Consider the following 26,414-nt stretch of genomic DNA (forward strand, 5'->3'; position numbering starts at 1 on the left):
AAACACTGATGCACTGTTAAAGAAAGGTCAGAGTTGCCTGTACTTCCTCAGGATAATCAGGTCCTTTAATGTCTGCAGAACCATGCTGCATATGTTCTACCATTCAGTGGTAGCCAGCTTTGTCATCTACACTGTAGTGTGCTAGGGTAGCAGGGTGAAGAGGGCTGATGCCAACAGCCTCAAAAAGCTTATTAGGAAAGCAGGATGTGGTCTCGCGCCACAGTACCTGAGCGATCTTTTAGTCTTTTATGATCCTCCACACCTACTCTGATCAAAAGGTGCAGATTATTTGGTAGTACCTCAAGTAGCAAAGGCTACAGCAGGGGGCGGAACTTTCTCTTACAAAGCTCCACAGTTATGGAACAGCCTTCCAATTAGTGTTTGTGATTCAGACACAGTCTCAATGTTTAAGTATAGGCTGAAGACACATTTGTTTAGTCAAGCTTATAATGTAGTTTTCTAAGGTAAAGGAGCAGATCTGAAGGTTCATGGTCATAGAGTGTTTGGTGTACTGGGATGTTTGGATGCTGTTGCCTTACCACCCTCGCAAATCGCTCAGGTTTGCTGACTGTGAAGTGGTTGGATGCTTTAAGTCCCGGGAAGCCTTCATGTCTGTCACCTTCTGGCTCTCCCTTTTACTTATGCTGTCATAGCTAGTCTTGCTGGAGTCCCTGCCTGCACTTTACACATAATCTACATTGTCTTAAACATCACATGATCAGAATCATACTTAATATCTTTCTCTTTCTCTCTCTGTCTTTCTCTGTCGAGCTATACCCCCCATGTGGATGGTGTGGTTCTGTTTTGGGATTTGTTTTAGAAAGCAGTATAAATTAAACACACACACTGTGAATAAGTTTGTTTATTGGTTTGTGTGTAGTGACGTTTTTTACATGTGTACGATGTCATTTTGCATTGTGTCATCAAATACACAGTGTAGAAACTGCCACTTCAGTAAACTTTAAATATCTTTAAATATCTGTGTTTACCCCACTGGAGGGGGACATGCTCCGTGACTAACCCTTGATGATGCCGTCCTGGGGCATCCTTTCCATCTTCTCCTCAATAGCTCTTTTTTGGGCTTCCAGTACCTGATAAGGCCACTGCTTGACCACCACTCCCGGTGGGGTCTTGATCTCATAGTGGACCAAGTGTGTAAGCCTGGGAGTAATGGAGAAAACATCGGCATACTGGTCCACCAGCTCCATCAGGTCCTGATTCTGGTAGGGATTGAAATCAGCCCCTCTCCTCACCAAAGTATGCTCTGACGTATCTGCATTACAGGCAATGAGAGCAGACACAACAGGCACAGACTCTAACCATTTTTTCAACAGGTTGATGTGGTACAGTTGGTTGTCTGCTGCTACAGTACCTGTATGTTGCAGTTGGTAGTTCATGGGCTTCATTTGTTCCACTACCATTTACAGGCCTTGCCAGTGGCCGAGAAACTTTTAGGAAGCGTCCTGTACGAGGTCACCACCCAAACAGTAGTCTGAAAGGAGTGAATCCCCTGAATGCCTGGGGCACCTCTAGGATGGTGAAGAAGATGTAGGGTAGGAGGAGGTCCCAGTTGCTTCCTTCTTCATCTACCACCTGGTGCAGCATCCTTTTCAGCGACTGGTTCACCCACTCCACCAGCCTGTCGGTCTGGGGGTGGTGTTTGACCTGCAACATACAACTCAGATTCACCATGAGTCAGGATGTTAAAGGCATAGCTTGGTCTGTGAGGATGTCTTTTGGTATCGCCACTTGGCTAAAGAGGAGTATCGGTTCCTTCGCAATTTTCTAGGAGGTGGCCTTCCAAACTGGGACCATCTCGGGGTACCTGGTAGCATACTCCACTATCACAAGGATGTACTTGTGACCCTGGACTGACTTTGACAGCGACCCAACAAAATCCATACCCACCTGCTCGAATGGGACCTCAGTCACTGGCAGCGGGATAATGGGTGCCAGTACAGGTTTTTGGAGGACCATACATTGTCACTGTGGGCACTGTTGCTAGAATTCACCGAACTTGGGTGAACTTGGCCACAGAAAACAGCCCCTTAGCTTCTCTGTTGTGTTCCTATGTGAGAGACCTTAGGTACAGATGTGTGGCACAACCAACAGATCTACTGTTCACGTGATATCCTGCACACAGGCTTCTACTGCACTACTGCTTCATATTTTATTTACAATTTTGTGGATTTTCTGAAATATTTTTTACTCAGAATTGCAAACTAAATGTCACTGTACTTGTACAAAGACAATAAAGATTCTATTCTATTCTCAGGAACATGCAAATTAATTCACTTCAGTTCACATAATGAAAACATTTTCCTCATTTTAAAAATAATGTCTCATATTCAGATTTAAGGACTTAATATAACATAATGAGGACTTAACACTGAAATTACACATATTGTTACTCCAGACATAAACACTATTCAGGAGTTGTGTTTGTATTTTTATTTATGGGTTATATTTGTGTGTTTTTATCACATCTATTATTAGTCATATTTGTAATTTTCTCAACCAGTTTTGATACCCTGACCTCACCCAGCCACTGAGGGGTTAACTCAGCTGTTCCCAAGCTTGGATAAAATAAGGGGTTGTATCTGGAAGAGCATCCAGCATAAAGCATGTGCCAAATCAAATATGTACACTGGATGATCTGCTGTGGTGACACTGAACAGGAAGCAGCCAAAAAATCAACAACATTAGAGGTGTGTGTGTGTGTGTGTGGGTGAGTGGGTGTGTTTACACTTAAAATAATTAAATGCTCATAAATAAATTTAAAACATCAATTTAAAAAGTCTAAAAATGGTTTAAATAATGTTATAATGTAATGATAAAAATTGTGTGTGTGTACATGTGTGTGTAGAAGGGATGTTTAGCTGATGTAGTTACAGTGTGGTTTATCAGTGTGTGTATCTGCTCTGTGCAGCTGTCAGGCATTAATGCTGTACGACAGCCGAGTGTTTCCTCTCTCTGAAATCAGTGTGTGATGTGATCGACTCTCATCACTCACACGCCTCAGAGACAGGAGGTGGAGCTCTGTTCATCAGTCACACACCTCAGAGACGGGAGGCGGAGCTCTGTTCATCAGTCACACACCTCAGAGACAGGAGGCGGAGCTCTGTTCATCAGTCACACACCTCAGAGACGGGAGGCGGAACTCTGTTCATCAGCACTGACGTTATTTTGATATATATGGAGAAAGTGAAAGATGCCTCATCTGATTTGTTATTGAGGCTGTGTGATGATTTCCTCTCGTCTTTCTAATAAGGTAACAGGGAGTGTCATTGGCTGTCTGTCTCTGTCTCTCTCTCTTTCTCTCTCTCTCTGTCTCTCTCTGTCTGTCTCTCTGTAGGGGGCTGAGTGAGGAGATACACTTCTCTCGGTCTCTCTGGGTGAGTGGAGGTGAACACATCGTGTACAGTGAGGAGGGAGATGGAAATCTGTCTGACTTTTATTCTTCTCTCATCCACACTCACACTCACAGCAGCTGGTAAGTTCACACTGATTATTCACACCAAAACATCACACACTTCTCACTTTAACAGTAGGGACGAGTTTTAATCAGGAAATGTCAGAAATTTTCCTGGACTGATTGTAACTTTATAAACAGTGAAAGTGTTTGATTTTTATAGAAAAAATCTATTTTAGATTTTTAGATTTAAAAAGATTTAAGATTTAAAAAGCTGTACATGAGCGTACACACATCATCCTCAGGGTTTGTTCTGAGGCGTCACTTATACAATCAGCTCCAGATTAATGTTTAGAGTTTAGACATGATGTATTGTGTGTGTGTCTCTCTCTCTCTCTCTCTCTCTCAGACAGTGTGAGGTTGGTGAATGGTGGAAGTCGCTGTGCTGGGAGAGTGGAGGTTCTTCAGGATGGTCAGTGGGGAACAGTGTGTGGTATTAACTGGGATGAGGTCGATGCTGCAGTGGTGTGTAGAGAGCTGCGCTGTGGGGAGGCTGTAAACGCACCACAATATGGTCACTTTGGACCAGGATCAGGTCCAATCTGGATGGTTGGTGTGAACTGTAGAGGATCAGAGTGGACACTGAAGGACTGTGGGTCAGCGGGGAGAGGGGAGCGTTACTGTAATCATGGTAATGATGCTGGAGTTACCTGCTCAGGTAAACTTCTGTATTTAGAACAAACACTGGAATTCGTTATGTTATTATTATGATTGAATTGATGGATTTGAAATCTAGCCATGGGGTCACAGTCCAGTGACTTCTGTGCCGGTCCCAAGCCCGGATAAATAGAGAGGGTTGCGTCAGGAAGGGCATCTGGTGTAAAACATTGCCAAATTTAACCATGCGAATCGTCAGTACTCTAAATTTCATACCGGATCGGTCGAGGCCCGGGTTAACAACGACCGCCATCGGCGCCGTTGACCTACAGGGTGCTGGTGGAAATTGGGCTACTGTTGATCAAAGAAGTAGAGGAGGAAGGAGAGTGTGTAAGTAGTGTAAGGTAAGAGTGTAGGACTGAGAATAGGAACTCTGAATGTTGGTACTATGACAGGGAAAGGTAGAGAGCTGGCTGATATGATGGAGAGACGGAAGGTGGATATACTGTGTGTACAGGAGACAAGGTGGAAGGGTACCAAGGCTCATAGTATAGGAGCAGATTTCAAGCTGTTTTATTATGGTGTGGATAGTAAGAGAAATGGGGTAGGTGTGGTCCTGAAGGAGGAGTTTGTGAGGAATGTTCTGGAGGTGGAGAGAGTGTCAGACAGGGTGATGAGTCTGAAGTTAGAGGTTGAAGGGGTGATGTTGAATGTTGTTAGTGGTTATGCCCCACAGGTAGGTTGTGAGTTAGAGGAGAAAGAGAGATTCTGGAGTGAATTAGATGAGGTGATAGAGAGTATTCCCACAGGAGAGAGAGTGGTGATAGGAGCAGATTTTAATGGACATGTTGGTGAGGGGTGATGACAGGTGATGAGGAGGTGAGGGGCAAGTTTGGAGTTAAGGAAAGGAACCTTGAAGGACAGATGGTAGTGGACTTTGCTAAGAGGATGGACATGGCTGTGGTTAACACTTATTTTCAGAAGAGGGAGGAGCATAGAGTGACTTACAAGAGTGGAGGTAGGAGCACACAGGTAGACTACATCCTATGTAGAAGAGGCAATCTGAAAGAGATTAGTGACTGTAAAGTGGTAGTGGGAGAGAGTGTAGCCAGACAGCATAGGATGGTGGTGTGTAGGATTAATTTGATGGTCTGTAAGCAAAGGTCAAAGATAGAGATGGAAAAGAAAACCAAGTGGTGGAAGCTGAAAAAGGAGGAATGTTGTGAGGAATTTAGACAGAAGTTGAGGCAGGCTCTGGGTGGTCAGGTAGTGCTGCCAGATGACTGGGAAAATACAGCAGAAGTGATCAGGGAGACAGGAAGAAAGGTGCTGGGTGTGTCATCTGGAAGGAGGAAAGAAGATAAGGAGACATGGTGGTGGAATGAGGAAGTTCAGGATAGTATTCAGAGGAAGAGGTTAGCCAAGAAGAAGTGGGACATGGACAAGACTGAAGAGAATAGACAGGAATACAAGGAGTTACAGCACAGAGTGAAGAGTGAGGTGTCTAAGGCCAAGCAGAAGGCGTTTGATGAGTTGTACACTAGGTTATACACTAGAGAAGGAGAGAAGGACTTGTACATTTTAGCTAGGCAGAGGGATCGAGATGGGAAGGATGTGCAGCAAGTTAGAGTTATTAAGGATAGAGATGGAAAGGTGCTCACAAGTGAGGAGAGTGTACGGAGGAGATGGAAGGAGTACTTTGAAGAGCTCATGAATGAGGAAAATGAGAGGGAAGAAAGAATAGAAGGGGTGAACTCTGTGGAACAGGAAGTAGATAAGATTAGAAAGGATGAAGTCAGGAAGGCTTTGAAGAGGATGAAAAGTGGAAAGGCAGATGGTCCTGACGACATCCCAGTGGAGGTCTGGAAGTGTCTAGGAGAGGCAGCAGTGGAATTTTTAACTAGACTGTTTAACAGGGTTTTAGAGAGTGAGAAGATGCCTGAGGAATGGAGAAGAAGTGTATTAGTGCCTATCTTTAAGAATAAGGGTGATGTGCAGAGTTGCAGCAACTATAGGGGGATAAAGTTGATGAACCATACAATGAAGCTATGGGAAAGAGTAGTGGAAGCTAGGTTAAGGAAGGTAGTGGAAATTTGTGAGCAGCAGTTTGGCTTCATGCCCAGAAAGAGCACAACAGATGCAATTTTTGCTCTGAGAATGTTGATGGAGAAGTATAGGGATGGTCAGAGAGAGCTGCACTGTGTGTTTGTAGACTTGGAGAAAGTGTATGACAGGGTGCCAAGAGAAGAGCTGTGGTACTGTATGAGGAAGTCAGGAGTAGCAGAGAAGTATGTCAGAGTGGTGCAGGACATGTATGAGAGGAGCAGGACAGTGGTGAGGTGTGCTGTAGGGCAGACAGAGGAGTTCAGAGTGGAGGTGGGACTGCATCAGGGATCGGCTCTGAGCCCCTTCCTGTTTGCTATGGTGATGGACCAGTTGTCAGGGGAGGTCAGACAGGAGTCTCCTTGGACAGTGATGTTTGCAGATGACATTGTGATCTGTAGTGAGAGCAGGGAGCAGGTGGAGGTAAACCTGGAGAGGTGGAGGTTTGCGCTGGAGAGAAGAGGAATGAAACTCAGTGGTAGTAAGACTGAGTACATGTGTGTGAATGACAGGGAGGGAAGTGGAACAGTAAGATTACAGGATGAAGAAGTGAAGAAGGTACAGGAGTTTAAGTACTTGGCGTCAACAGTCCAGAGTAATGGAGAGTGTGGGAAAGAGGTAAAGAAGCGAGTGCAGGCAGGTTGGAATGGGTGGAGAAAGGTGTTGGGAGTTCTGTGTGATAGAAAAATTTCAGCGAGAATCAAGGGGAAGGTGTACAGGACAGTGGTGAGACCAGCCTTGCTGTATGGTTTAGAGACAGTGTCACTGAGACAGAGACAGGAGTCAGAGCTGGAGGTAGCAGAGCTACTCTCTTTGGGAGTGACAAGGTTGGACAGGATTAGGAATGAGTACATCAGATACATACATATTGGATGTTTGAGGGACAAAGTTAGAGAGGCCAGGTTAAGATGGTTTGGACATGTCCAGAGGAGGGAGCGCGAGTATATTGGTAGGAGAATGTTGGACATGGAGCTGCCAGGCAGGAGGAAAAGAGGAAGGCCAAAGAGGAGGTATATGGATGTAATAAATGAGGATATGAAGCTAGTGGGTGTAAGTGTTGAGGATGCATAAGATAGGGATAGGTGGAGAGAGATGAGTCGCTGTGGCGACCCCTGAAGGGTAAAGCCGAAAGAAGAAGAAGAATTGATGGATTTGAATTATAGCATGAAATAAATTTTATTAAAATTATGATTTTATTTAAACATTTTAAAACAATATTTTATAACATTTAAAAGATTTCTTGATATTCTGTCTTGTTGAAAATTTACACAATATTTAAATAAATAAATAAAACACAGGTCAGAGTTTGAGACTCACTGCTGGTCCTCACCGATGCTCTGGGAGAGTGGAGGTGTTTCATGGAGGTTCCTGGTCCACAGTGTGTGATGCTGACTTTGACCAGCAGGATGCAGAGGTTGTGTGTCGAGAGTTGGACTGTGGGATTCCTGTGGAGGTTCTGGGATCAGCTGCTTTTGGACGAGGGGAGGGCCAGGTGTGGACAGAGGAGCTTCAGTGTAGAGGCAACGAATCTGTGATTTATTTCTGTCCAACATTATCTTCACTCAAACACTCAGACTGTTCCCATGACAACAATGTGGGATTAATATGTTCTGGTTAAGTATCATGATATAACTTCTGTTTAAATAGAGACCACATAGCTGTCCATCAAACTTTAAGGTTCCTGTGTTAATGTTCCTCTTTCACTGAGCTCTCGGCTGTTTGTTCAGGTCACCCAGAGGCGCGGCTGGTGAACGGACCGGACTCCTGTTCTGGTCGAGTGGAGCTCCAGTACCTCGGTGAGTGGGGCACAGTTTGTGATGTAGGCTGGGATATGAGAGCTGCAGATGTTCTGTGTGCACAGCTGGATTGTGGGAGTGCTGTGGCTGTGGTGGAGGTGGACTGGTTTGGGAATGGGAGTGGCCACATCTGGGCTGATGTGTTTGATTGTCAGGGGAAGGAGACACACCTATCACGATGTGGCGTCTCATCATGGAGTCGAGCTGCATGCTCTCATAAACACGACGCTGGAGTCATCTGTAATGGTGAGATATTAACATCACGTACACCACGTTACTGAATAAAGTCAGAGTTCATTAGAATATTTAAATGATGTTCTTCTGCTTCAGGATCATCCATGGTGTTTCATGAGGGGCGAGTGCGGTTGTCTGGAGGGAGAGAGTGTCAGGGGGAGGTGGAGATTTATTTCAGGCAGGACTGGAGGAGAGTTCTCCTGGACTCGTGGAGTCTGTCTGAGGCGTCTGTGCTCTGCAGACAGCTGGGCTGTGGCTCTGTGCTGAACTACCGCTCCTCTCCATCCACCACTGAACACAAACACATGTGTGTAACGGGTTTCAGCTGCTCTGGGAGTGAAGCTCATCTGGGGAACTGCAGCAGGCCACAAGCTGAACCTGTCAACTGCAGCTCTGGGGAACAGCTCTACATCACCTGCTCAGGTAAACACCTACAGATGAGCAGACATGTACAAAACCAGCGCTTTAACCTTCCTCTTGTGTTAGCTTTCTGTTACCATCCCTTATGTTAACGGGTCGGTTTTGACCCGTGTCTTAAACCAGCCATAAAATACAATCAAAACAATGATTTAGCATCCAATTTGTTTTCTACCTCTTGCTTACCTTGTTAGACTTCCTGATCCATGAATAGATTTGTTTTAAGAATTTTGTTGTGCCCCCCTGGGCCTTTCTTTTCACAGCATACCTGTCATTTTCAACTGAAAAAAAAAAGGTAAAATGAACCTCATGAGAATTATATAAATTAATAAAGGTTGTTATTTTACCTGACTATTACTGAGAGGTATTAGAACACATTTCTAAAATAAATTTGTTTTATTTTATTTTTATTTTAATAATATTAATTATAGTAACATCTATGGTGTTACCGGTCAATTTTGACCCATATATATTTACTTCAAGAAAAAGGCAAAAGTTCTTTTTTTTTTGTTCTTTACTCCTGAGAAGTTCTTGTCCAAGGTCACAGCTTGTAAAAAAAATGTCACGTGATGTTGTGACCCCGCAGTGTGTGCGTGTGTCTGTGTGTGTTTGTGTGTGTGTGTGTGTGTGTGTGTGTAATAAAGACCCCCGCTCCATCAGGTTGGTTGGTTCTGGGGGAGACTGTGCAGGAAGGCTGGAGGTTTTCCACAGCGGCTCGTGGGGGACAGTGTGTGATGACTCGTGGGATATTGAGGATGCCCAGGTGGTGTGCAGACAGCTGCAGTGTGGAGTGGCCCTCAGTACCCACATACCAGCCTGGTTTGGTCCTGGAACTGGGTCCATATGGCTGAATGAGGTGGAGTGTGAGGGGAACGAGACGTCCCTGTGGAACTGCAGATTTCAGCTGTGTGAAGAGGGTGAATGTGGACACCATGAGGACGTAGGAGTCGTCTGCTCAGGTACAGTGTGATGACTGACAATAAACCTGTTAGATATGTATATTCTCTTGTCCCTTGATTCTAAACAAAACCTGTGCAGCTTGTGATGTTGAACTTCACTGCTGCATTTGATACTGTTGACCACTCGATTCTTCTTACACACCTGGCACAACAAGATGGCCTTCAAGGTCCCATACTGCAATGGTTTAGGTCATATTTATCAAATAGGACTTTCTCTGTTATGATTGGTGATCTATCCTCCTCCCCAGCCCCTTTGACCTCTGGTGTTCCACAGGGTTCCATTTTGGGCCCTGTTCTATTTTCTTTGTACATGTTGCCATTAGGGTTGATTATTTCAAAGCGCAATGTTTGGTTTCATCTCTATGCAGATGATTTACAAATCTATCTGGCAGTTGTGCCAAATTCTTCTGATGCTCTTGAATCCATCCACAGATGTTTGTATGACAAACTCTGGCTGTTACAGAATTGTCTCTGTGTGAACGAGAATAAAACAGAGTGGCACCCCCAACCTTCCCAGTTTTGTTGCTGCTGGTCTTGATTCTCCAGCCTCTCATTTTAGCCAAGCAGTCAAAAATTTGGTCAAACACATCGACTCTGTTGTCAAGGCAGAATTTTTCCATCTTCGCCTCCTCGCGTAGATCAAGCCCTTTCTGAGTCGGAGTGATCTAGAGAAAGCCATTCATGCTTTTATTAGTTCCCGGCTAGACTACTGCAACGCTCTTTATGTTGGAGTCAGTCAAGCTCGTCTGCTTCACCTGCAACTTGTACAGAATGCTGCGGCTCGTATGCTGGCTAATACTCGTAAATATGATCATATCACACCAACCCTGTATTCCCTCCACTGGCTTCCGGTACAGTTCCGGATACAGTTTAAACTTCTGCTGTTTGTTTTTAGTTCAATCAATGGCCTGGCACCTTCTTACTTGTGTGAGACAGAAAGCTTTTACCAACAAAGTAGAGCTTTACGTTCTGCTGACCATAACGTACTAGAGGTCCCTCGGTCGAGATACAGACAGTGGGGTGATGGCTCCTTTGCAGTGACCGGTCCTAAACTCTGGAACACAATTCCTTATGAGTTGCATACTATTACTGACCTGCCTCTGTTTAAAGCCAAACTCAAGACTCACTTATTTAAAATGGCTTTTGGCTTATAATCATTTTCTGTGTTTTGTATATCTCATTGTAATTTTGTTTCAATTTCATTTTACATAGACATTGTTTTAATCTCCTTTTTAATGCTGTAAAGCACTTTGGTTCAATTTAGGTTGTTGTAAGGTGCTATACAAATAAATGTTGATTGATTGACTGATGTATATGTTTTATTTCCATGTATATAAGTTATATGTTGTGCATAATTGTGTATCAGTGTCTACACGTGTTCGTATTTTATTGGGGATGCTTTATCCAACAGTCGTTTATTATAAATAGTGTTTTTTTAAAAAGTTTTATTTTTAAAGTTTACCTCTAATAACCCAGCCAGAGGCAGACGCAGTTCAAAGTCACCAGTCTCCAAGTGGTTCTATCCACACCAGTCCCATATACTGTATCTCCAGGTAGTTCACAGGGGGCCATCCTCAGTAACAGTGAGCACCAACAAGTTATAAGACTCCAACCAGAAGTAGGACATCAGGATGGATCAGACAGGTGCAGAGAAAAGAAGCGGTCAGGATACTTTCCACTGTATAGCAGCCCTTGTAGGAATGCTAGTACTCCAGGAACTGTATCCTGGTTATTGATGCATTTGACCATAACTTTCTCAAAATAGATTCGCACAGGGTCCTGTCACAGAACCTTTATGGACAACTAATATATAGACAGTGCAGGTAGTTTAGGTAGATGACAAGACTAAAAACTAATGAAGGAAACCAAATCAAACTTGTAGCCTCCAAAATGTATAAAATACCTTCAGTCTAAAACAATGTCCATTGTTAAAAGCCAATTTAACAAAAAAATTTAATTGAATTAAATAAAATACAATTGATTTTAATTGAATTCAGGAGTTTATCATGACTGAAGAGCCATTGGTGTGTGAAGACGTAGAATCCACCACACTGTGGTATGGAACTTGAGAACATGTGCCCATGGCCCTACCTCAATAAAATGTTTAAAAGAAATGAGGTATATTCTTTACCTCCCTAGAATGCATGAATTCCAGGTTATTTTTACAGCTACTTTGTTACTGTTAACTGCTGATGTTTAAGTCTGTTATTTTAAACCAATGCCAGATAAGACTAGTAGTAAGACTTTTAACTAAGCAGCAAATCAGATTCTATGTTAGTGGCAAATATTGGTTACTTACAGAAAACTCTACTTCTAATTACTTAATGATGAAATTATGTAATATTAATCATGCACATGAATACAATTAAATCAGTTTTTTTTTGCTTTCATTTGAGAATGCAGTATTTTTTATCCAGATTCTTTTAAACAGATAAGTTTATTATAGTGTATACTTTTACTTGAGTACAATTTCTCAGTATTTTTGATCCCTGGTGTTTAGGTCACTTTGTGACTTTGTTGAAGTTTTTTTTAATGTGTGCACACGCCCACACAAAGGTACCCAGGTGATTCTCAGTGTCTCTGACAGTTAGAAAGGGTGAAACAACACTGTGGTTAATGGTTAATGAAATGTGTCACAAACATAATGTTTACAAAATAAAGCACCAGAGATTTATTAACCTTATAATTGTGCAATTTTGTAAGTAGATTAATGATAGTGGACTGTGACCCCATGGCTAGATTAATGATAGTCTCTACAACATCAACAATTATTTATAAAATAAATTTAGTCTCACTCTCAGTCATTCTTCTCTCTCCAGAGTTTAAAGAGATCCGACTCTCAGAGGGCTGTGAGGGGAATCTGGAAGTGTTCTACAATGGAACCTGGGGTAATGTGTGTTACAATCAGATGGATGATGAGACGGTAAACATGGTGTGTCGAGAGCTGAACTGTGGAAGACGAGGCAGTCTGTCAAACACTGAAGCACGAGTAAAATCTGCTCCTAATTGGCTGGATGAACTGAAATGTAGGAAACACGACTCTAATCTGTGGCAGTGTCCATCTTCACCCTGGGGACAGAACAGATGTGATAATCATGATGAAGTGGCTCGTATTACCTGCACAGGTGCAATCAGATCAGATCTCTTCTGGTTTTATATGTTTCTGTAAATGTTTATTTATGAAAAGTGCTCAAACATGTTACAGACATAAAAAAAATTAATTTCACAAAACAGTTATACCAAATGTCTGCATGCTCTGAGAGATCTAAAAGTGCATGTGAAATATTTTACTAATGAATGCCTCTTATTATGGCAGAAGATGAAACGTCTCTACAGATACAAGAAAAGTGCTCTTCAATCCCCCCTCAGAAACACTGCTCAAGTAAGGATATATAAAGGTTTTGGTACAGTAGTTCCTTGAATTTGTATTTGTTTATGACAGAATATTTTACTTTAGGTATTTACAAAAAAATTAATTCATGTTAAGCACTTTAACATAAACATCTGAATTTTAATAAAGTTGGTATATTATTGGTTGATATTCTTTTGTAGAACACAACAATCTAAACATTGTGATATTGACTGTAAGGTTTATGTTAAACTAGACCATGTTGAGTATAATATAAGGTGAGATGATCATGGTGTTGTAGTGAGCTGTGTGACTGGAGCTGTTATTCAGTGTTGGTGTGTTTCCTCTTGTGTGATGTGTGTGATGTAGAGCACTGGTCTCTCAGGCTGAGTGGAGGAAAGGGAAGCTGCTCTGGGAGGTTGGAGGTGTATCATAACTCTACGTGGGGCTCCGTTTGTGATGATCGGTGGAACATCAGGAACGCTCAGGTGGTGTGCAGACAGCTGGGCTGTGGGTCGGCGCTGAGTGCTGATAGGAATGTTTGGTTGGGTTCTGGTGAAGGGACTATCTGGATGAACAGAGTGAAGTGTCGAGGGGATGAGATTCACCTGTGGGACTGTCATCATTCCCTGAAGAACCACACTGACTGCTGTCATGCTGGAGTCACCTGTGCAGGTCAGAGGGGTGTGCTAACTTTTCAGCTTTCTGTCTCAGTGATAAGACTTGATAACTTTTATTTAGAATCTTAGATGTTTGATTGAAAGCTCAGACCCTAAACTGTAAAACACTGATCAGCATGTCATAAACCTTATTCGGGGACACTTTATTTTTATTGTGTGATAGAAAGTGTTTTTCTCTCTGTGAATACAGACATATCCACCATGTCCACTGCTACACCCTCCACCACCACCCCCTCCTCCTCCACCACCACCACCACCACCAAATCAGGTATGTGTATTTGTTCGAATACAATATTTGTTATACTTGACCCTTTTCTAAATATTTATAATGACAGTGTCGTATTAAAATCCTCTTATGTTTTTGAGGTCAGTCAGAGCTGATCTATGATAAGTACAACTCCAGCAGCCCCTTTTTTTATTTCACAAATGAAATTAATCAGAAAATGTTTGTTAATTCCCTGAAATTATACAAGATCAGATGGAGGTCCTGTTGCATGAAAAGAAGGCTTAGAGAAAACCCTTCCAAATTGACATAGAATCGAAGGCTGAGAAAATCAATCAAGAACATCTGCAGAACAGCATCCTATCATTTCTACAACATTTTTATACTGACTTCAAAACAGTTTAAGTCAGCTGGACTTGATTAATGCAGTGTTTTCCTATTTTGCTGACCCTACAGTATAATTAGTATTGTCAGAAAGATGGTCAGAAAGATGCTGAGAGAATCTCTTAAACAGAAGTATGGCTCATATCACACTAGCTCTTAAATCATTTCCTCTTTTTCACTGATTTAAATAAAACTCTTAATTTAAATGAAGTTATTTGCCCTTTAACCCACTTGAGGTTAACTTGTAGTTAGCATATCAATAAGTTTCAGAAACCTAGTGTTTTATATTATTGTTATTATTATTAACATTCATGGTTGATGATTAAATTCTTTTATAGTAGATTGTTGACATGTTGATTAAGTTATCTTTGTAGCAGCTTTTAACTGAAATGCTTCAACTCAAGTCAATAAGCTTTTATTGTAATTTCCACCATATATATATCTTATACAGTACATAATGAAAGGAAACATGTCTCCAGGACCCTGGTGCTAAATAAGATAGCACAATGCTAAGGACTGAAAAGAAAGTTGTCCTAGCCACATAAAGTACATTACAATAACATAAACACAGGACATAAAATAACACCGACCAGTGTGGAGATTGTAATTGACCATTGTGCAACTAAGCAGATGTGGACAATAAGAGGTTTCTTGTAAACATAAGTAAACATACAGTGGCAGCAGTTGATGGCAGCAAAAACAAAAACAGCATTGAACTGAGCCTTCTCTTCTATCATCTATCTGCTGTAGGGTTTTGCAAACCGAGATGGTGCAATTCCTAAACCAGGCATTGATGCAGCTGCTCCAGATGCTCTCGGTGGTACCTTTGTGAAATGTGGTCAGGATAGGGGGTGGGAGATGAAGTCAAAAACCATCTCTTTAGTTTTGTTGATGTTCAGAGAAAGGTTGTTGGCTCTACACCGGGTTGTTAGCTGTTGCACCTTCTTTCTGTATGCTGACTCATCGCGCTTGGTATCCAAGATGGCGGCACAGCAGTAGCATGCAGCGGCCACTCCGGAACCAAAATGGTGCTTTCTTTTTGTTTTAGCGCTAAATTAAAAGTGTTCATGTATACGACCGCCAGACGATATTACGGTAAAGAAATCATGCAGTTACTAACTTGCATGATGAAGTACTCTGCAAACTTCGCGTACTCGGCTTGCTGTGAAGTCAAGGCCTTCAGTCCTCGTTGTCGCCTGATGCCGGTGGCCGGGAGAGAGGACGTCGCAAGCGTTGTTCAAGGAAGTGGAAGCGCGGTAAACGGGCGGGTGTCCGTGCTAGGCTAACAACCAACCCTAGCCGGCCGGCACTCCCTTCCATCATCTTGTCCAACGTCTGCTCACTGGATAATAAACTGGACTACATCCGACTCCAGTGAACTACACGGCGTGAGTTCGGAGACTGCTGTGTCTTTGTTTTCACGGAGACGTGGCTCAGCGACAGAGTTCCGGACGCTGCCATTCAGCTAGCCGGGCTAACCGTGTTTCGTGCCGACAGGAATGCAGCTCTGAGCGGTAAGACTCGCGGTGGCGGTGTGTGTGTTTACATCAACACGGAATGGTGTAAAGACTCTGTGCTTGTGTCTAACTACTGCTCTTCGCTAGTGGAGTTTGTGACTGTTAGATGCAGACCTTTTTATTTACCCCGGGAATTCACCACTGCTTTCATTATCGGAGTGTACATTCCACCCAGCGCTAATGCTAAGGAGGCTCTGTGTGAGCTGTACGGAGCTATTAGCGAGCTGCAGAATGCTCACCCTGACGGACTGTTTATCATCGCCGGAGATTTCAATCATGCAAATTTCAGAACAGTGCTCCCTAAATTCCATCAGTATGTGGACTTTGCTACGAGAGGGGCGAACGCGCTGGATGTTGTTTATTCAAACATTCCCGCCACGTATCGTGCGGAGCCCCGCCCCCACCTCGGCTACTCAGACCACATCTCTGTTATGTTGATTCCAGCATACAGACCACTCGTCAGACGCTCTAAACCGGTTCTGAAACAGGTTAAAACTTGGCCAACAGGAGCCATCTCTGCTCTTCAGGACTGTTTTGAGTGCACTGACTGGGACATGTTTAGGGAGGCTGCAACCAACGGCGACTCTATTGACTTGGAGGAGTACACGGCATCAGTTTCCGGCTACATCGGGAAATGCATCGATGACGTGACCGTCTCCAAAACCATCACAACACGCTCCAACCAGAAGCCGTGGATGACTGCGAAAGTGCGTGCTCTCCTGAAGTCGAGAGACCAGATCAGGGGACAGGGCGGCCTTAAAAACAGCAAGGCTGAAACTGTCCCGAGCCATCAGAGAGGCGAAGCGTGCACATGCCCAGAGAATTCACGGCCACTTCCAGAACAGCTGAGACTCCCGGCGCATGTGGCAGGGCATCCAGGCGATCACCAACTACAGGACAACTTCACCTGTCTGTGACAGTGATGCCTCCCTTCCAGATGCGCTGAACGACTTCTACGCTCCTTTTGAGGCACAGAACAACACAACAGCGAGGAAGACCATCCCTCCTCCTAATGACCCAGTGCTCTGTCTCACCACGGCTGACATGAGGAGAACTCTATGCAGAGTTAACCCACAGAAGTCTGCTGGACCAGACAACATTCCTGGCAGAGTTCTCAGGGAGTGTGCAGAGCAGCTAGCAGATGTCTTCACTGACATCTTCAACATCTCGCTGAGCAGCTCCATCATCCCTTCGTGCCTCAAGACAACAACCATCGTCCCTGTGCCAAAGATGTCTACGGTTTCCTGCCTCAATGACTACCGTCCCGTCGCACTCACACCAATCATGATGAAGTGCTTCGAGAGGCTCGTCATGAGGCACATCAAGTCACAGCTACCACCCTTGCTGGACCCCTTGCAGTTTGCGTATCATCCTAATTGTTCCACGGACGACGCCATCACCACAACCCTCCATCTGGCCCTCACACACCTGGACTGTAAGGACTCCTACGTTCGAATGCTGTTCATAGATTTCAGTTCAGCATTCAACACAATCATCCCTCAGCAGCTGATTGAGAAGCTGAGTCTCCTGGGCCTGAACACCTCTCTCTGCAACTGGATCCTGGATTTCCTGACTGGGAGACCTCAGTCAGTCCAGATCGGGAGCAGTATCTCCAGCACCACCACACTGAGCACTGGAGCTCCTCAGGGCTGTGTGCTCAGTCCACTGCTGTTCACTCTGCTGACTCACGACTGTGCAGCAATGCACAGCTCCAACCACATCATCAAGTTCGCCGATGACACGACCGTGGTGGGTCTCATCAGCAAGAACGACGAGTCAGCATACAGAGAGGAGGTGCAACATCTAACAGCCTGGTGCAGAGCCAACAACCTCTCCCTGAACGTCGACAAGACCAAAGAGATGGTTGTTGACTTCAGGAGAGCACAGAGTGACCATTCTCCACTGTCCATCGACGGATCCTCGGTGGAGATCGTCAAGAGCACCAAATTCCTTGGTGTCCATCTCGCGGAGAACTTCACCTGGTCACTCAACACCAGCTCCATCACCAAGAAAGCCCAGCAGTGCCTCTACTTCCTGAGGAGGCTGAGGAAAGCCCATCTCCCTTCCCCCATCCTAACTGTGTTCTACAGAGGGACCATCGAGAGCGTCCTGAGCAGCTGCATCACTGCCTGGTTTGGGAACTGCACCGTCTCGGATCGCAAGACCCTTCAGCGGATAGTGAGGACAGCTGAGAAGATCATTGGAGTCTCCCTCCCCTATATCACGGACATTTACACCACACACTGCATCCGCAAAGCTAACAGCATTGTGGATGATCACACACACCCCTCACACACACTCCTACACACCCCACACACACACTCTTACACACCCCACACCCCACACACACACCCCACACACCCCTCACACACACTCTTACACACCCCACACCCCCCTCACACACACTCTTACACATCCCACACACCCCTCACACACACTCTTACACACCCCTCACACACACTCTTACACATCCCACACACCCCTCACACACACTCTTACACACCCCACACCCCCCTCACACACACTCTTACACACCCCTCACACACACTCTTACACACCCCACACACCCCTCACACACACTCTTACACACCCCACACACCCCTCACACACACTCTTACACACACCCCTCACACACACTCTTACACACCCCACACACCCCTCACACACACTCTTACACACCCCACACACCCCTCACACACACTCTTACACACCCCACACACCCCTCACACACACTCTTACACACCCCACACACCCCTCACACACACTCTTACACACCCCACACACCCCTCACACACACTCTTACACACACCCCTCACACACACTCTTACACACCCCACACACCCCTCACACACACTCTTACACACCCCACACACCCCTCACACACACTCTTACACACCCCACACACCCCTCACACACACTCTTCGCCCTCCTGCCTTCTGGAAAGAGGTACCGGAGCATTCGGGCCTCACAAACAGACTGTGTAACAGTTTCTTTCCTCAAGCCATCAGGCTCCTCAACACCCGGGACTGAACTGTTCTACACTCTCTCTCACACACACACACACACACACACTCTCACTCAGTACTGAACTGTATATTAACTCTCTGTCTCTCTCACAAACAGATACACACACTCTCTCTTGACTGTGTGGACGCACACACACACACACACACATAATTTATATTGTTCATTACTTACTGCACTACCTCTACCTGTCATCTGCTGCTATAGTTATATTTATGTTTATTCTATTTGCACTACCTCAACCGCTGCTGTGTATTTTTGCACAATATTTTTGCACAATACTTTTTTTATTTTTACATCATTTCACTTTATCTATTTTATTTCACTTACATTCCATTACACGTTCTTTTCTTTCTTTTCGGTGCTAAGTGTCCTGTGTTCTTTTGTGTTGTCTTTCTTGTATTTATTGTCTTTTGCACTGTCTTGTCTATGCTCTGTTTGCACCTAGCTGCACACTGTGCACTTTACGTGGCTAAGACAAACTTCTGTCCTAGCTCTGTGGTGTTGTTTTGTGCTGAACTTGTTGTTGTATGTTTATGTAGCACCAGGTCCTGGAGAAACGGTGTTTCATTTCACTATGTACTGCATCAGCTATATGTGGTTGAAATGACAATAAAGCTTCTTGAATCTTGAATTGAATCTTGAATTGAATCTTGCAGATGAGACCCACCATGGTCGTGTCATCAGTGAACTTGATGATGTTGTTTGAGCTTTACACTGCTACACAGTAAAGTAAATAGCAGTGCACAGAGCACACAGCTCTGAGGGGCTCTAGTGCTCAGTGTGGTGGTGCTGGTGACTCTGTTACCAGTCCGTACTGACTGCGGTCTCCCGGTCAGGAAGTCCCAGATCCAGTTGCAGAGGGACGTATTCAGGCCCAGCAGACTCAGCTTCTCAGTCAGGTGCTAAGGGATGAGGGTTGTGTGAAGTTTATGATCAGCATTAGTATGTAAGTGTCCTTTCTGTCCAGGTGTGTAAAGGCCAGGTGAAGGGTGGTGGCAATGGCATCATCTGTGGAGCAGTTTGGGTGATATGCAAACTGCAAGTGGTCCAGTGAATGTGGCAGCAGGGTCTTGATGTGCTTCATGACAAGCCTCTCGAAGCACTTAAAAATGATGGGTGTGAGTGCAATGGGACTATGATGATGGTGGACTTTAGGCATGTTGGAACATGGTGCTGCCTAGGGAAATGTTGAAAATATAAGTAAAGACATCCACCAACTGTTCTGCCCATTCCCTGAGCACTCTGCCAGGAATGCTGTCTGGTCCAGCAGACTTTCGTAGCTTAACTCTGCATAGAGTCCCCCTCATATTGGCCAAGGTTAGACAGAGCACCTAATAGTTCAGAGGAGGGGTATTCTTCCTCACTGCCACATTGTTTCTGACCTTAAACCGAGTGTAGAAGTCATTCAGTGCATCTGGAAGGCAGCCATCACTGTCAAAGCCAGGTGAAATCTCCAGTGATAATAAACAGTCCATCCGGTTGAGCATTCTGGAGCTCACTAATACCCCCATAGAGTTCCCATAGTGTCTCTGTAGCATTAAAGCTTGGGGGAATGTACACTCCAACAATGAAAAGTGTGGTGAATTCCCATGTTAAATAAAAAGGCACTGCTTAAGATGTCCCTTCTCCTGGCCACCAGCATCAGGCAATGCTGAGGACTGGATCTGCCTGGTCTTCACAGCAATCCGAGATTGTGACGCTTCTCCAGCACAACATCATACAGGTTGACTGTTGAATGATTTCTGTACTATATGAGTCTTTGGCGGTCATGTACATGAACACCACTTCCTCTGGTGTCCATGTACTATAAAAAGTTCAGCTAGAAACATAAATAGCATCATTCTGGAACTGGAGTGGCTGCTGTGTGCTACTGCTGCACTGCCAATTTGGAACTTGGTGAAGAAATAGGGATTTAGTCTTCATTTATACACATCCAGTGAATCCAGATTGATGAATAAAGTTCAGTTGGTGCCAGGGCAGAAAAGAACCTCGATACATGTCTATCTTGTACCCTGAGAAATGGTGGTTCAAATCAAGCAGCACTAGAGGACAGGAGAGAATTGGTTCAGAATGGGTTTGGGAAGAGTGTGTTAAGGTAGGAGGGATTTTTTATTTTTTTAGGTCTACAGGTAGATAGAAATAAGGTTTCTGACTATTTAGTAACTCTGATTCTTTATTGCATCCTCTGTGGTGTTACCTGAAACGATGCTACATGATGACACTTACCTATGAAAAGGTGTCCACTGTGGAGCAGTAGCCATCAGTGGAATTAATCATCACAGATGCCTCTCTCATGGTGTGGTGTCACAGAGCTACACAACAATCAGGTGGAGTTAAGAGCCATCCATCTGTCCACTAAAGCCTTAGGAGTTAAGACACAATCACATCCTGGCTGTTTATTACTGATATAAGTGATAACAGGAATTGACTAAAATCTCACTATTTTGTAATCAGTACCAACTTTCTGTGGTAAAAAAAGAATAAAACATTTTGGGTCATCCAGTTATAGGAAAATTGTCCACTGTATTTCTTTATCTGTTCATTAGATGGAAGATAATGATGATGTCATCACTATGGAACAGGATGTAGGAGAGACAAAGTGAGTGTCTTCTTGGTTATGTGGTTAATGTATGTAAATGCACAAGCAGTACAGTGAAAGCATGATTATATTATTTCTGATAATATAAATATCAGCTATATAAAACAACTTTAATCCTCTTTCTGTCATCTTCCAAGTGTGTCAGGCAGAGAAGGCAGTGTAAAACAGAGGAAACAAGAGAGAGGCTGATGTTCTAGGATACAGACCAGGATAAGGAGCAACCTGAACAAACCCTCTCTGTCTGCATCTTCCTGATAATGTACGGTCACCTGCACACAAAATGGAGGATATTTTATTGAGCTTATTTTTATTATGATCCCCGACACGGATATTGAGTTATCAGTCACTCAGATCACCATGACGACCGAACAAGGGACTCCTGGAAGAAGATAGGGGGCGCTCTCTGTGTTTACATTCACAATGACTGGTGCACTAATGCCACAGTGACTGAGACTCATTGTTCCACGGATCTAGAATATCTGATACTCAAATGCAGAGCAGAAAATATTTACACTGTACTCTTTTTATTTATTCTTAATCCTTATTTTTTATTTATTTTTTATTTATTTATTTTAATTCCTTTCACAGTTTTTATGTCTAAATGTCCTTGTAGCTGTCTGAGAGACAAATTAAATTTCGTTGTATTGTATACAATGACAACAAAGTACCTTTCCTTAGATTTGGTTAAGTGTGGATGTCACCAGCAGGCTCCATATTTACTGGGAATTGCAAACCAAATGTCACTATACTTGTACAAAGACAATAAATATTCTATTCTATTCTATTCTATTCTATTCTATTCTATTCTATTCTATTCTCAGAAACACACATAAATTCACTTCAGTTCATATAATGAAAACATTTTCCTCATTTTGAAAATAATGTCTCATATTCAGAGTTAAGCGCATAATGAGGACTTAATACTGAAATTACACACATCATCACTCCAGACATAAACACTATTCAGGAGTTGTGTTTGTGTTTTTATTTATGGGTTCATATGTATGGGTGTAAGGACTCGCTGGACGTGGGAGAGGTAGAATCCATTTGTGGATCTTTATGGATCAGCATACACTGACAATGGGTTACTCATTTTTTTATAATTTCTATACTTTTTAGCATTATAGAAGTTTTTTTATTTAGTAGTTTATCGATGATGGTGATAATAATAATAATAATAATAATAATAATAATAATAATAATAATAATAATAATAATAGTACTAGTACTACTACTAATAATAATAGGGTTAGCAGCAGCATCCTAACAGCGCCCTCAGCAGGTCAGTTAAGAGAACAAACAGATTTCATGAAACAGAAATCTCACTCTGGAAATGCTTTAACGCCATCTAGTGGATGAAAAAAATATTAATATTCATGATAAAAAATAAATGAAAAGTTAATTTTTACAATTATTATTGTTTATAATCATGAAGCCCGGAGTACATGTCTGTGTATTTAAAAAAAACTTATTAGTGAAAAAATTATAAACCTCAATTTAAAAAGTCTAAAAATAGTTTAAATCATGCTATAATGTAATGATAAATAATTCAAATTCAAATCAAATTCAAATTTTATTTGTCACATACGAAATCATACACAGTACGACATGTAGTGAAATGCTTTTTATGACTGTCCTACATGAAAGAGGAAAGAGTAACAAAAGAAAATGTGTGGACATGAAAAGAGAGGGGATATAGTTAAGAAGTATAGGGAAAAAAAAGTTAAAATGGTAAACTTGAAAATCAACTGTCAGATATGCATATACAAATATATGTCTATGTATGTATATATAACAAATATAAAAGTGTAAAAATATAAAAGCAAAAACAAAATATATATATATATAGTACAATATAGTATATGTGAAAAATAAAACAATATAAATAAATATATGTGTAGACTCTATAATGTACAGAAGATAGAGAATATGAATATATGTAGATAAAATGGTCAACACTGAAATGGTGTTGCAAAAGAGTATAGTATGTACAGTGTGCATATGTAAGATAAATATCAGATTTGTGTGTCTTTGTGTGTGTGTGTGTGTGTGTGTGTGTGTGAGTGTGAGTGTGTGTGTGTGTGTGTGTGTGTGTGTAGAAGGGATGTTTAGCTGATGTAGTTACAGTGTGGTTTATCAGTGTGTGTATCTGCTCTGTGCAGCTGTCAGGCATTAATGCTGTACGACAGCCGAGTGTTTCCTCTCTCTGAAATCAGTGTGTGATGTGATCGACTCTCATCACTCACACACCTCAGAGACAGGAGGCGGAGCTCTGTTCATCACTCACACACCTCAGAGACGGGAGGCGGAGCTCTGTTCATCAGTCACACACCTCAGAGACAGGAGGCGGAGCTCTGTTCATCAGTCACACACCTCAGAGACAGGAGGCGGAGCTCTGTTCATCAGTCACACACCTCAGAGACAGGAGGCGGAGCTCTGTTCATCAGCGCTGACGTTATTTTGATATATATGGAGAAAGTGAAAGATGCCTCGTCTGATTTGTTATTGAGGCTGTGTGATGATTTCCTCTCATCTTTCTAATAAGGTAACAGTGAGTGTGATTGGCTGTCTCTCTCTCTCTCTGTCTGTCTCTCTGTAGGGGGCTGAGTGAGGAGATACACTTCTCTCAGTCTCTCTGGGTGAGTGGAGGTGAACACATCGTGTACAGTGAGGAGGGAGATGGAAATCTGTCTGACTTTTATTCTTCTCTCATCCACACTCACACTCACAGCAGCTGGTAAGTTCACACTGATTATTCACACCAAAACATCACACACTTCTCACTTTAACAGTAGGGACGAGTTTTAATCAGGAAATGTCAGAAATTTCATCTCTCTCTCTATCTCTCTCTCTCTCTCTCTCTCTCTCAGACAGTGTGAGGTTGGTGAATGGTGGAAGTCGCTGTGCTGGGAGAGTGGAGGTTCTTCATGATGGTCAGTGGGGAACAGTGTGTGATGATGCCTGGGATATGAGAGAAGCTGCAGTGGTGTGTAGAGAGCTGCACTGTGGGGAGGCTGTAAATGTGCGGTATGCTGCTCACTTTGGACCAGGATCAGGACCAATCTGGATGGATGAAGTGGACTGTAGTGGATCAGAGTCGACACTGAAGGACTGTGGGTCAGCAGGGTGGGGAAAACATAACTGTAATCATGCAGAAGATGCTGGAGTCACCTGCTCAGGTAAACTGATTTAATTATAACATTTAATATTTCTTCTTGAAAATACCATAATATTACACAAAATAAAATATTTTAAGTTCTAAAATAAAGAGCTATTTCTAAAATATATAAAATAAATGTTGAGCGTAACAGACTGCGACAACAGAATTTTGGGTTTTCATTATCTGTAAGCCATAATCATCACAATTTCAAGAAATAAAGGCTTGAAATATTTCACACTATGTGTAATGAATTTATATAATATATGGGTTTCACTTGAACTGAGTGACAAAAAATACTGACCTTTTTCATGATGTTCTAATTTTTTGAGATGTACCTGTATAAGTGAGCAATGTGCACAAAAGCATTTCAGGAATGTACACCACAGAAATAAATGTGGGCATATTTAGGTTTACATATATTACAAAATATTAGAGCTGCACGATTCTGGCTAAACTGAGAATCATGAATAGCATGTAATTACGTGAGGTTCTGACCAAATTTTCATTGCTTCATTAAAAAAAAGAATATTTGCAAAACAAATATTGTGAACAAAGGAGTCAGTGTCTCATTCATAAAGACGTTTGGATGAATCAGTGTTGATTAATGAATCTCTTGAATGAATGATTCAGTGACAAAAACAGTCAGTTGTCACCATTTCCTGTTATAAGAGGATAAACATTATAATACATAACGCAGTCAAAATACATTCATTTTGATCACTACTGTAGGCATCAGTGTTAATAAAATAATAATAAAGTGTTAATAAAATTGCATGGGTGTTTAAATCGAAATTGTGATCTTTTAACAATTAATCATGAAGCTCCAACAAATATATAATGTTATAATTCACTGAAAACAGTATTACTGTGTATTTTACAGAACATTTTTAAATACACATACATGCATTATCAATTAGTGGTGGACCGTGCATTTCACACCTCGGCCTTCACTGGTGTCCTTCCTGAATTAATCCACCTCTATACCATCATTACGACGCCACGGCAATAGATACTAATCACCCATTAAATAACAAAGTAAAAAAGAAATTAGACTACGGTATTTCACACCTCACAAGGAATAGTCAATTTTATTATGATTATTTTTCTCAAAAAAGACATTCTTTACGAGGAATGCAGCAAACTGCAATCTCCGGAGGACGCAGCATCCGAAATGAGACGCAGTGAATGTAGAAACACTGTATAACAGTGCGCTGTGTCACAGGCTCTTATAGAGAACATGAATAACATTACATTACATACAGGAAAAAAAAAACAAATGAACACAATTCTGTCTCACAAGTCTCCTTTCACTGCAGCAAAAAAAACCACGGTCCACCCCGGGGATCTGGAATGAAGGCAACTGTTTGTTTTGTGCAAAAACCCAAAAGCATAAATGGTTCTTGAAAAATCTTACCAACTATTTTGAAGAATCAATTCAAAATCGTATGCCTGCTAGATGGCCCCAGTGATGCCAACTCGAAATCTTATTGGTTATTGGAACAGTTTCATTGCCACTTATTTTAAGCCACGGGCGCCTGCACTTTTAATTCTGAAGAGCTAACAGCTGGGCAGCACATGATGTCAGCCATTAGCTGAAATATGATTGGATAAATACTCTTATCATAAATATACACTACTGGAAGAAGGCCCAACCGAGAGAAAAGCTATGAAATGTAGAGAATAGACTATCAGGAATAATTTAATATACATTCATGGAAAAATATTTTAAATCTATTAAAATGCAAATCAGTGATTCAGATCACTGCTGTTTAGGTCAGCAGAGAAGGCCTTTCTGGCCCTGACGGTCCGCCACTGTTATCAATGCTGTCAACGTCTTGCCATGGGGTGCTTGATCTTAAAGAGGGTGAGAGATGAACTGTTGATGCACTGGAATTAG

At 42.6% G+C, this 26,414-nt stretch overlaps 1 protein-coding gene across 1 annotated transcript in view; it reads right to left on the bottom strand.

Annotated features, from left to right (window-relative positions):
- LOC131370091 (antigen WC1.1-like) overlaps positions 1–26,414 on the bottom strand; it is a 251,918-nt gene that overhangs the window by 220,026 nt on the left and 5,478 nt on the right. Inside the window, exon 6 of the mRNA XM_058417174.1 lies at positions 8,572–8,580. Coding sequence (XP_058273157.1) covers positions 8,572–8,580 — 9 coding nt within the window. The remainder of the gene's footprint in view (positions 1–8,571; positions 8,581–26,414) is intronic.

This window comes from Hemibagrus wyckioides, linkage group LG19 (genome assembly GCF_019097595.1).
Source record: "Hemibagrus wyckioides isolate EC202008001 linkage group LG19, SWU_Hwy_1.0, whole genome shotgun sequence".
NCBI classification, from domain to species: Eukaryota; Metazoa; Chordata; class Actinopteri; order Siluriformes; family Bagridae; genus Hemibagrus; species Hemibagrus wyckioides.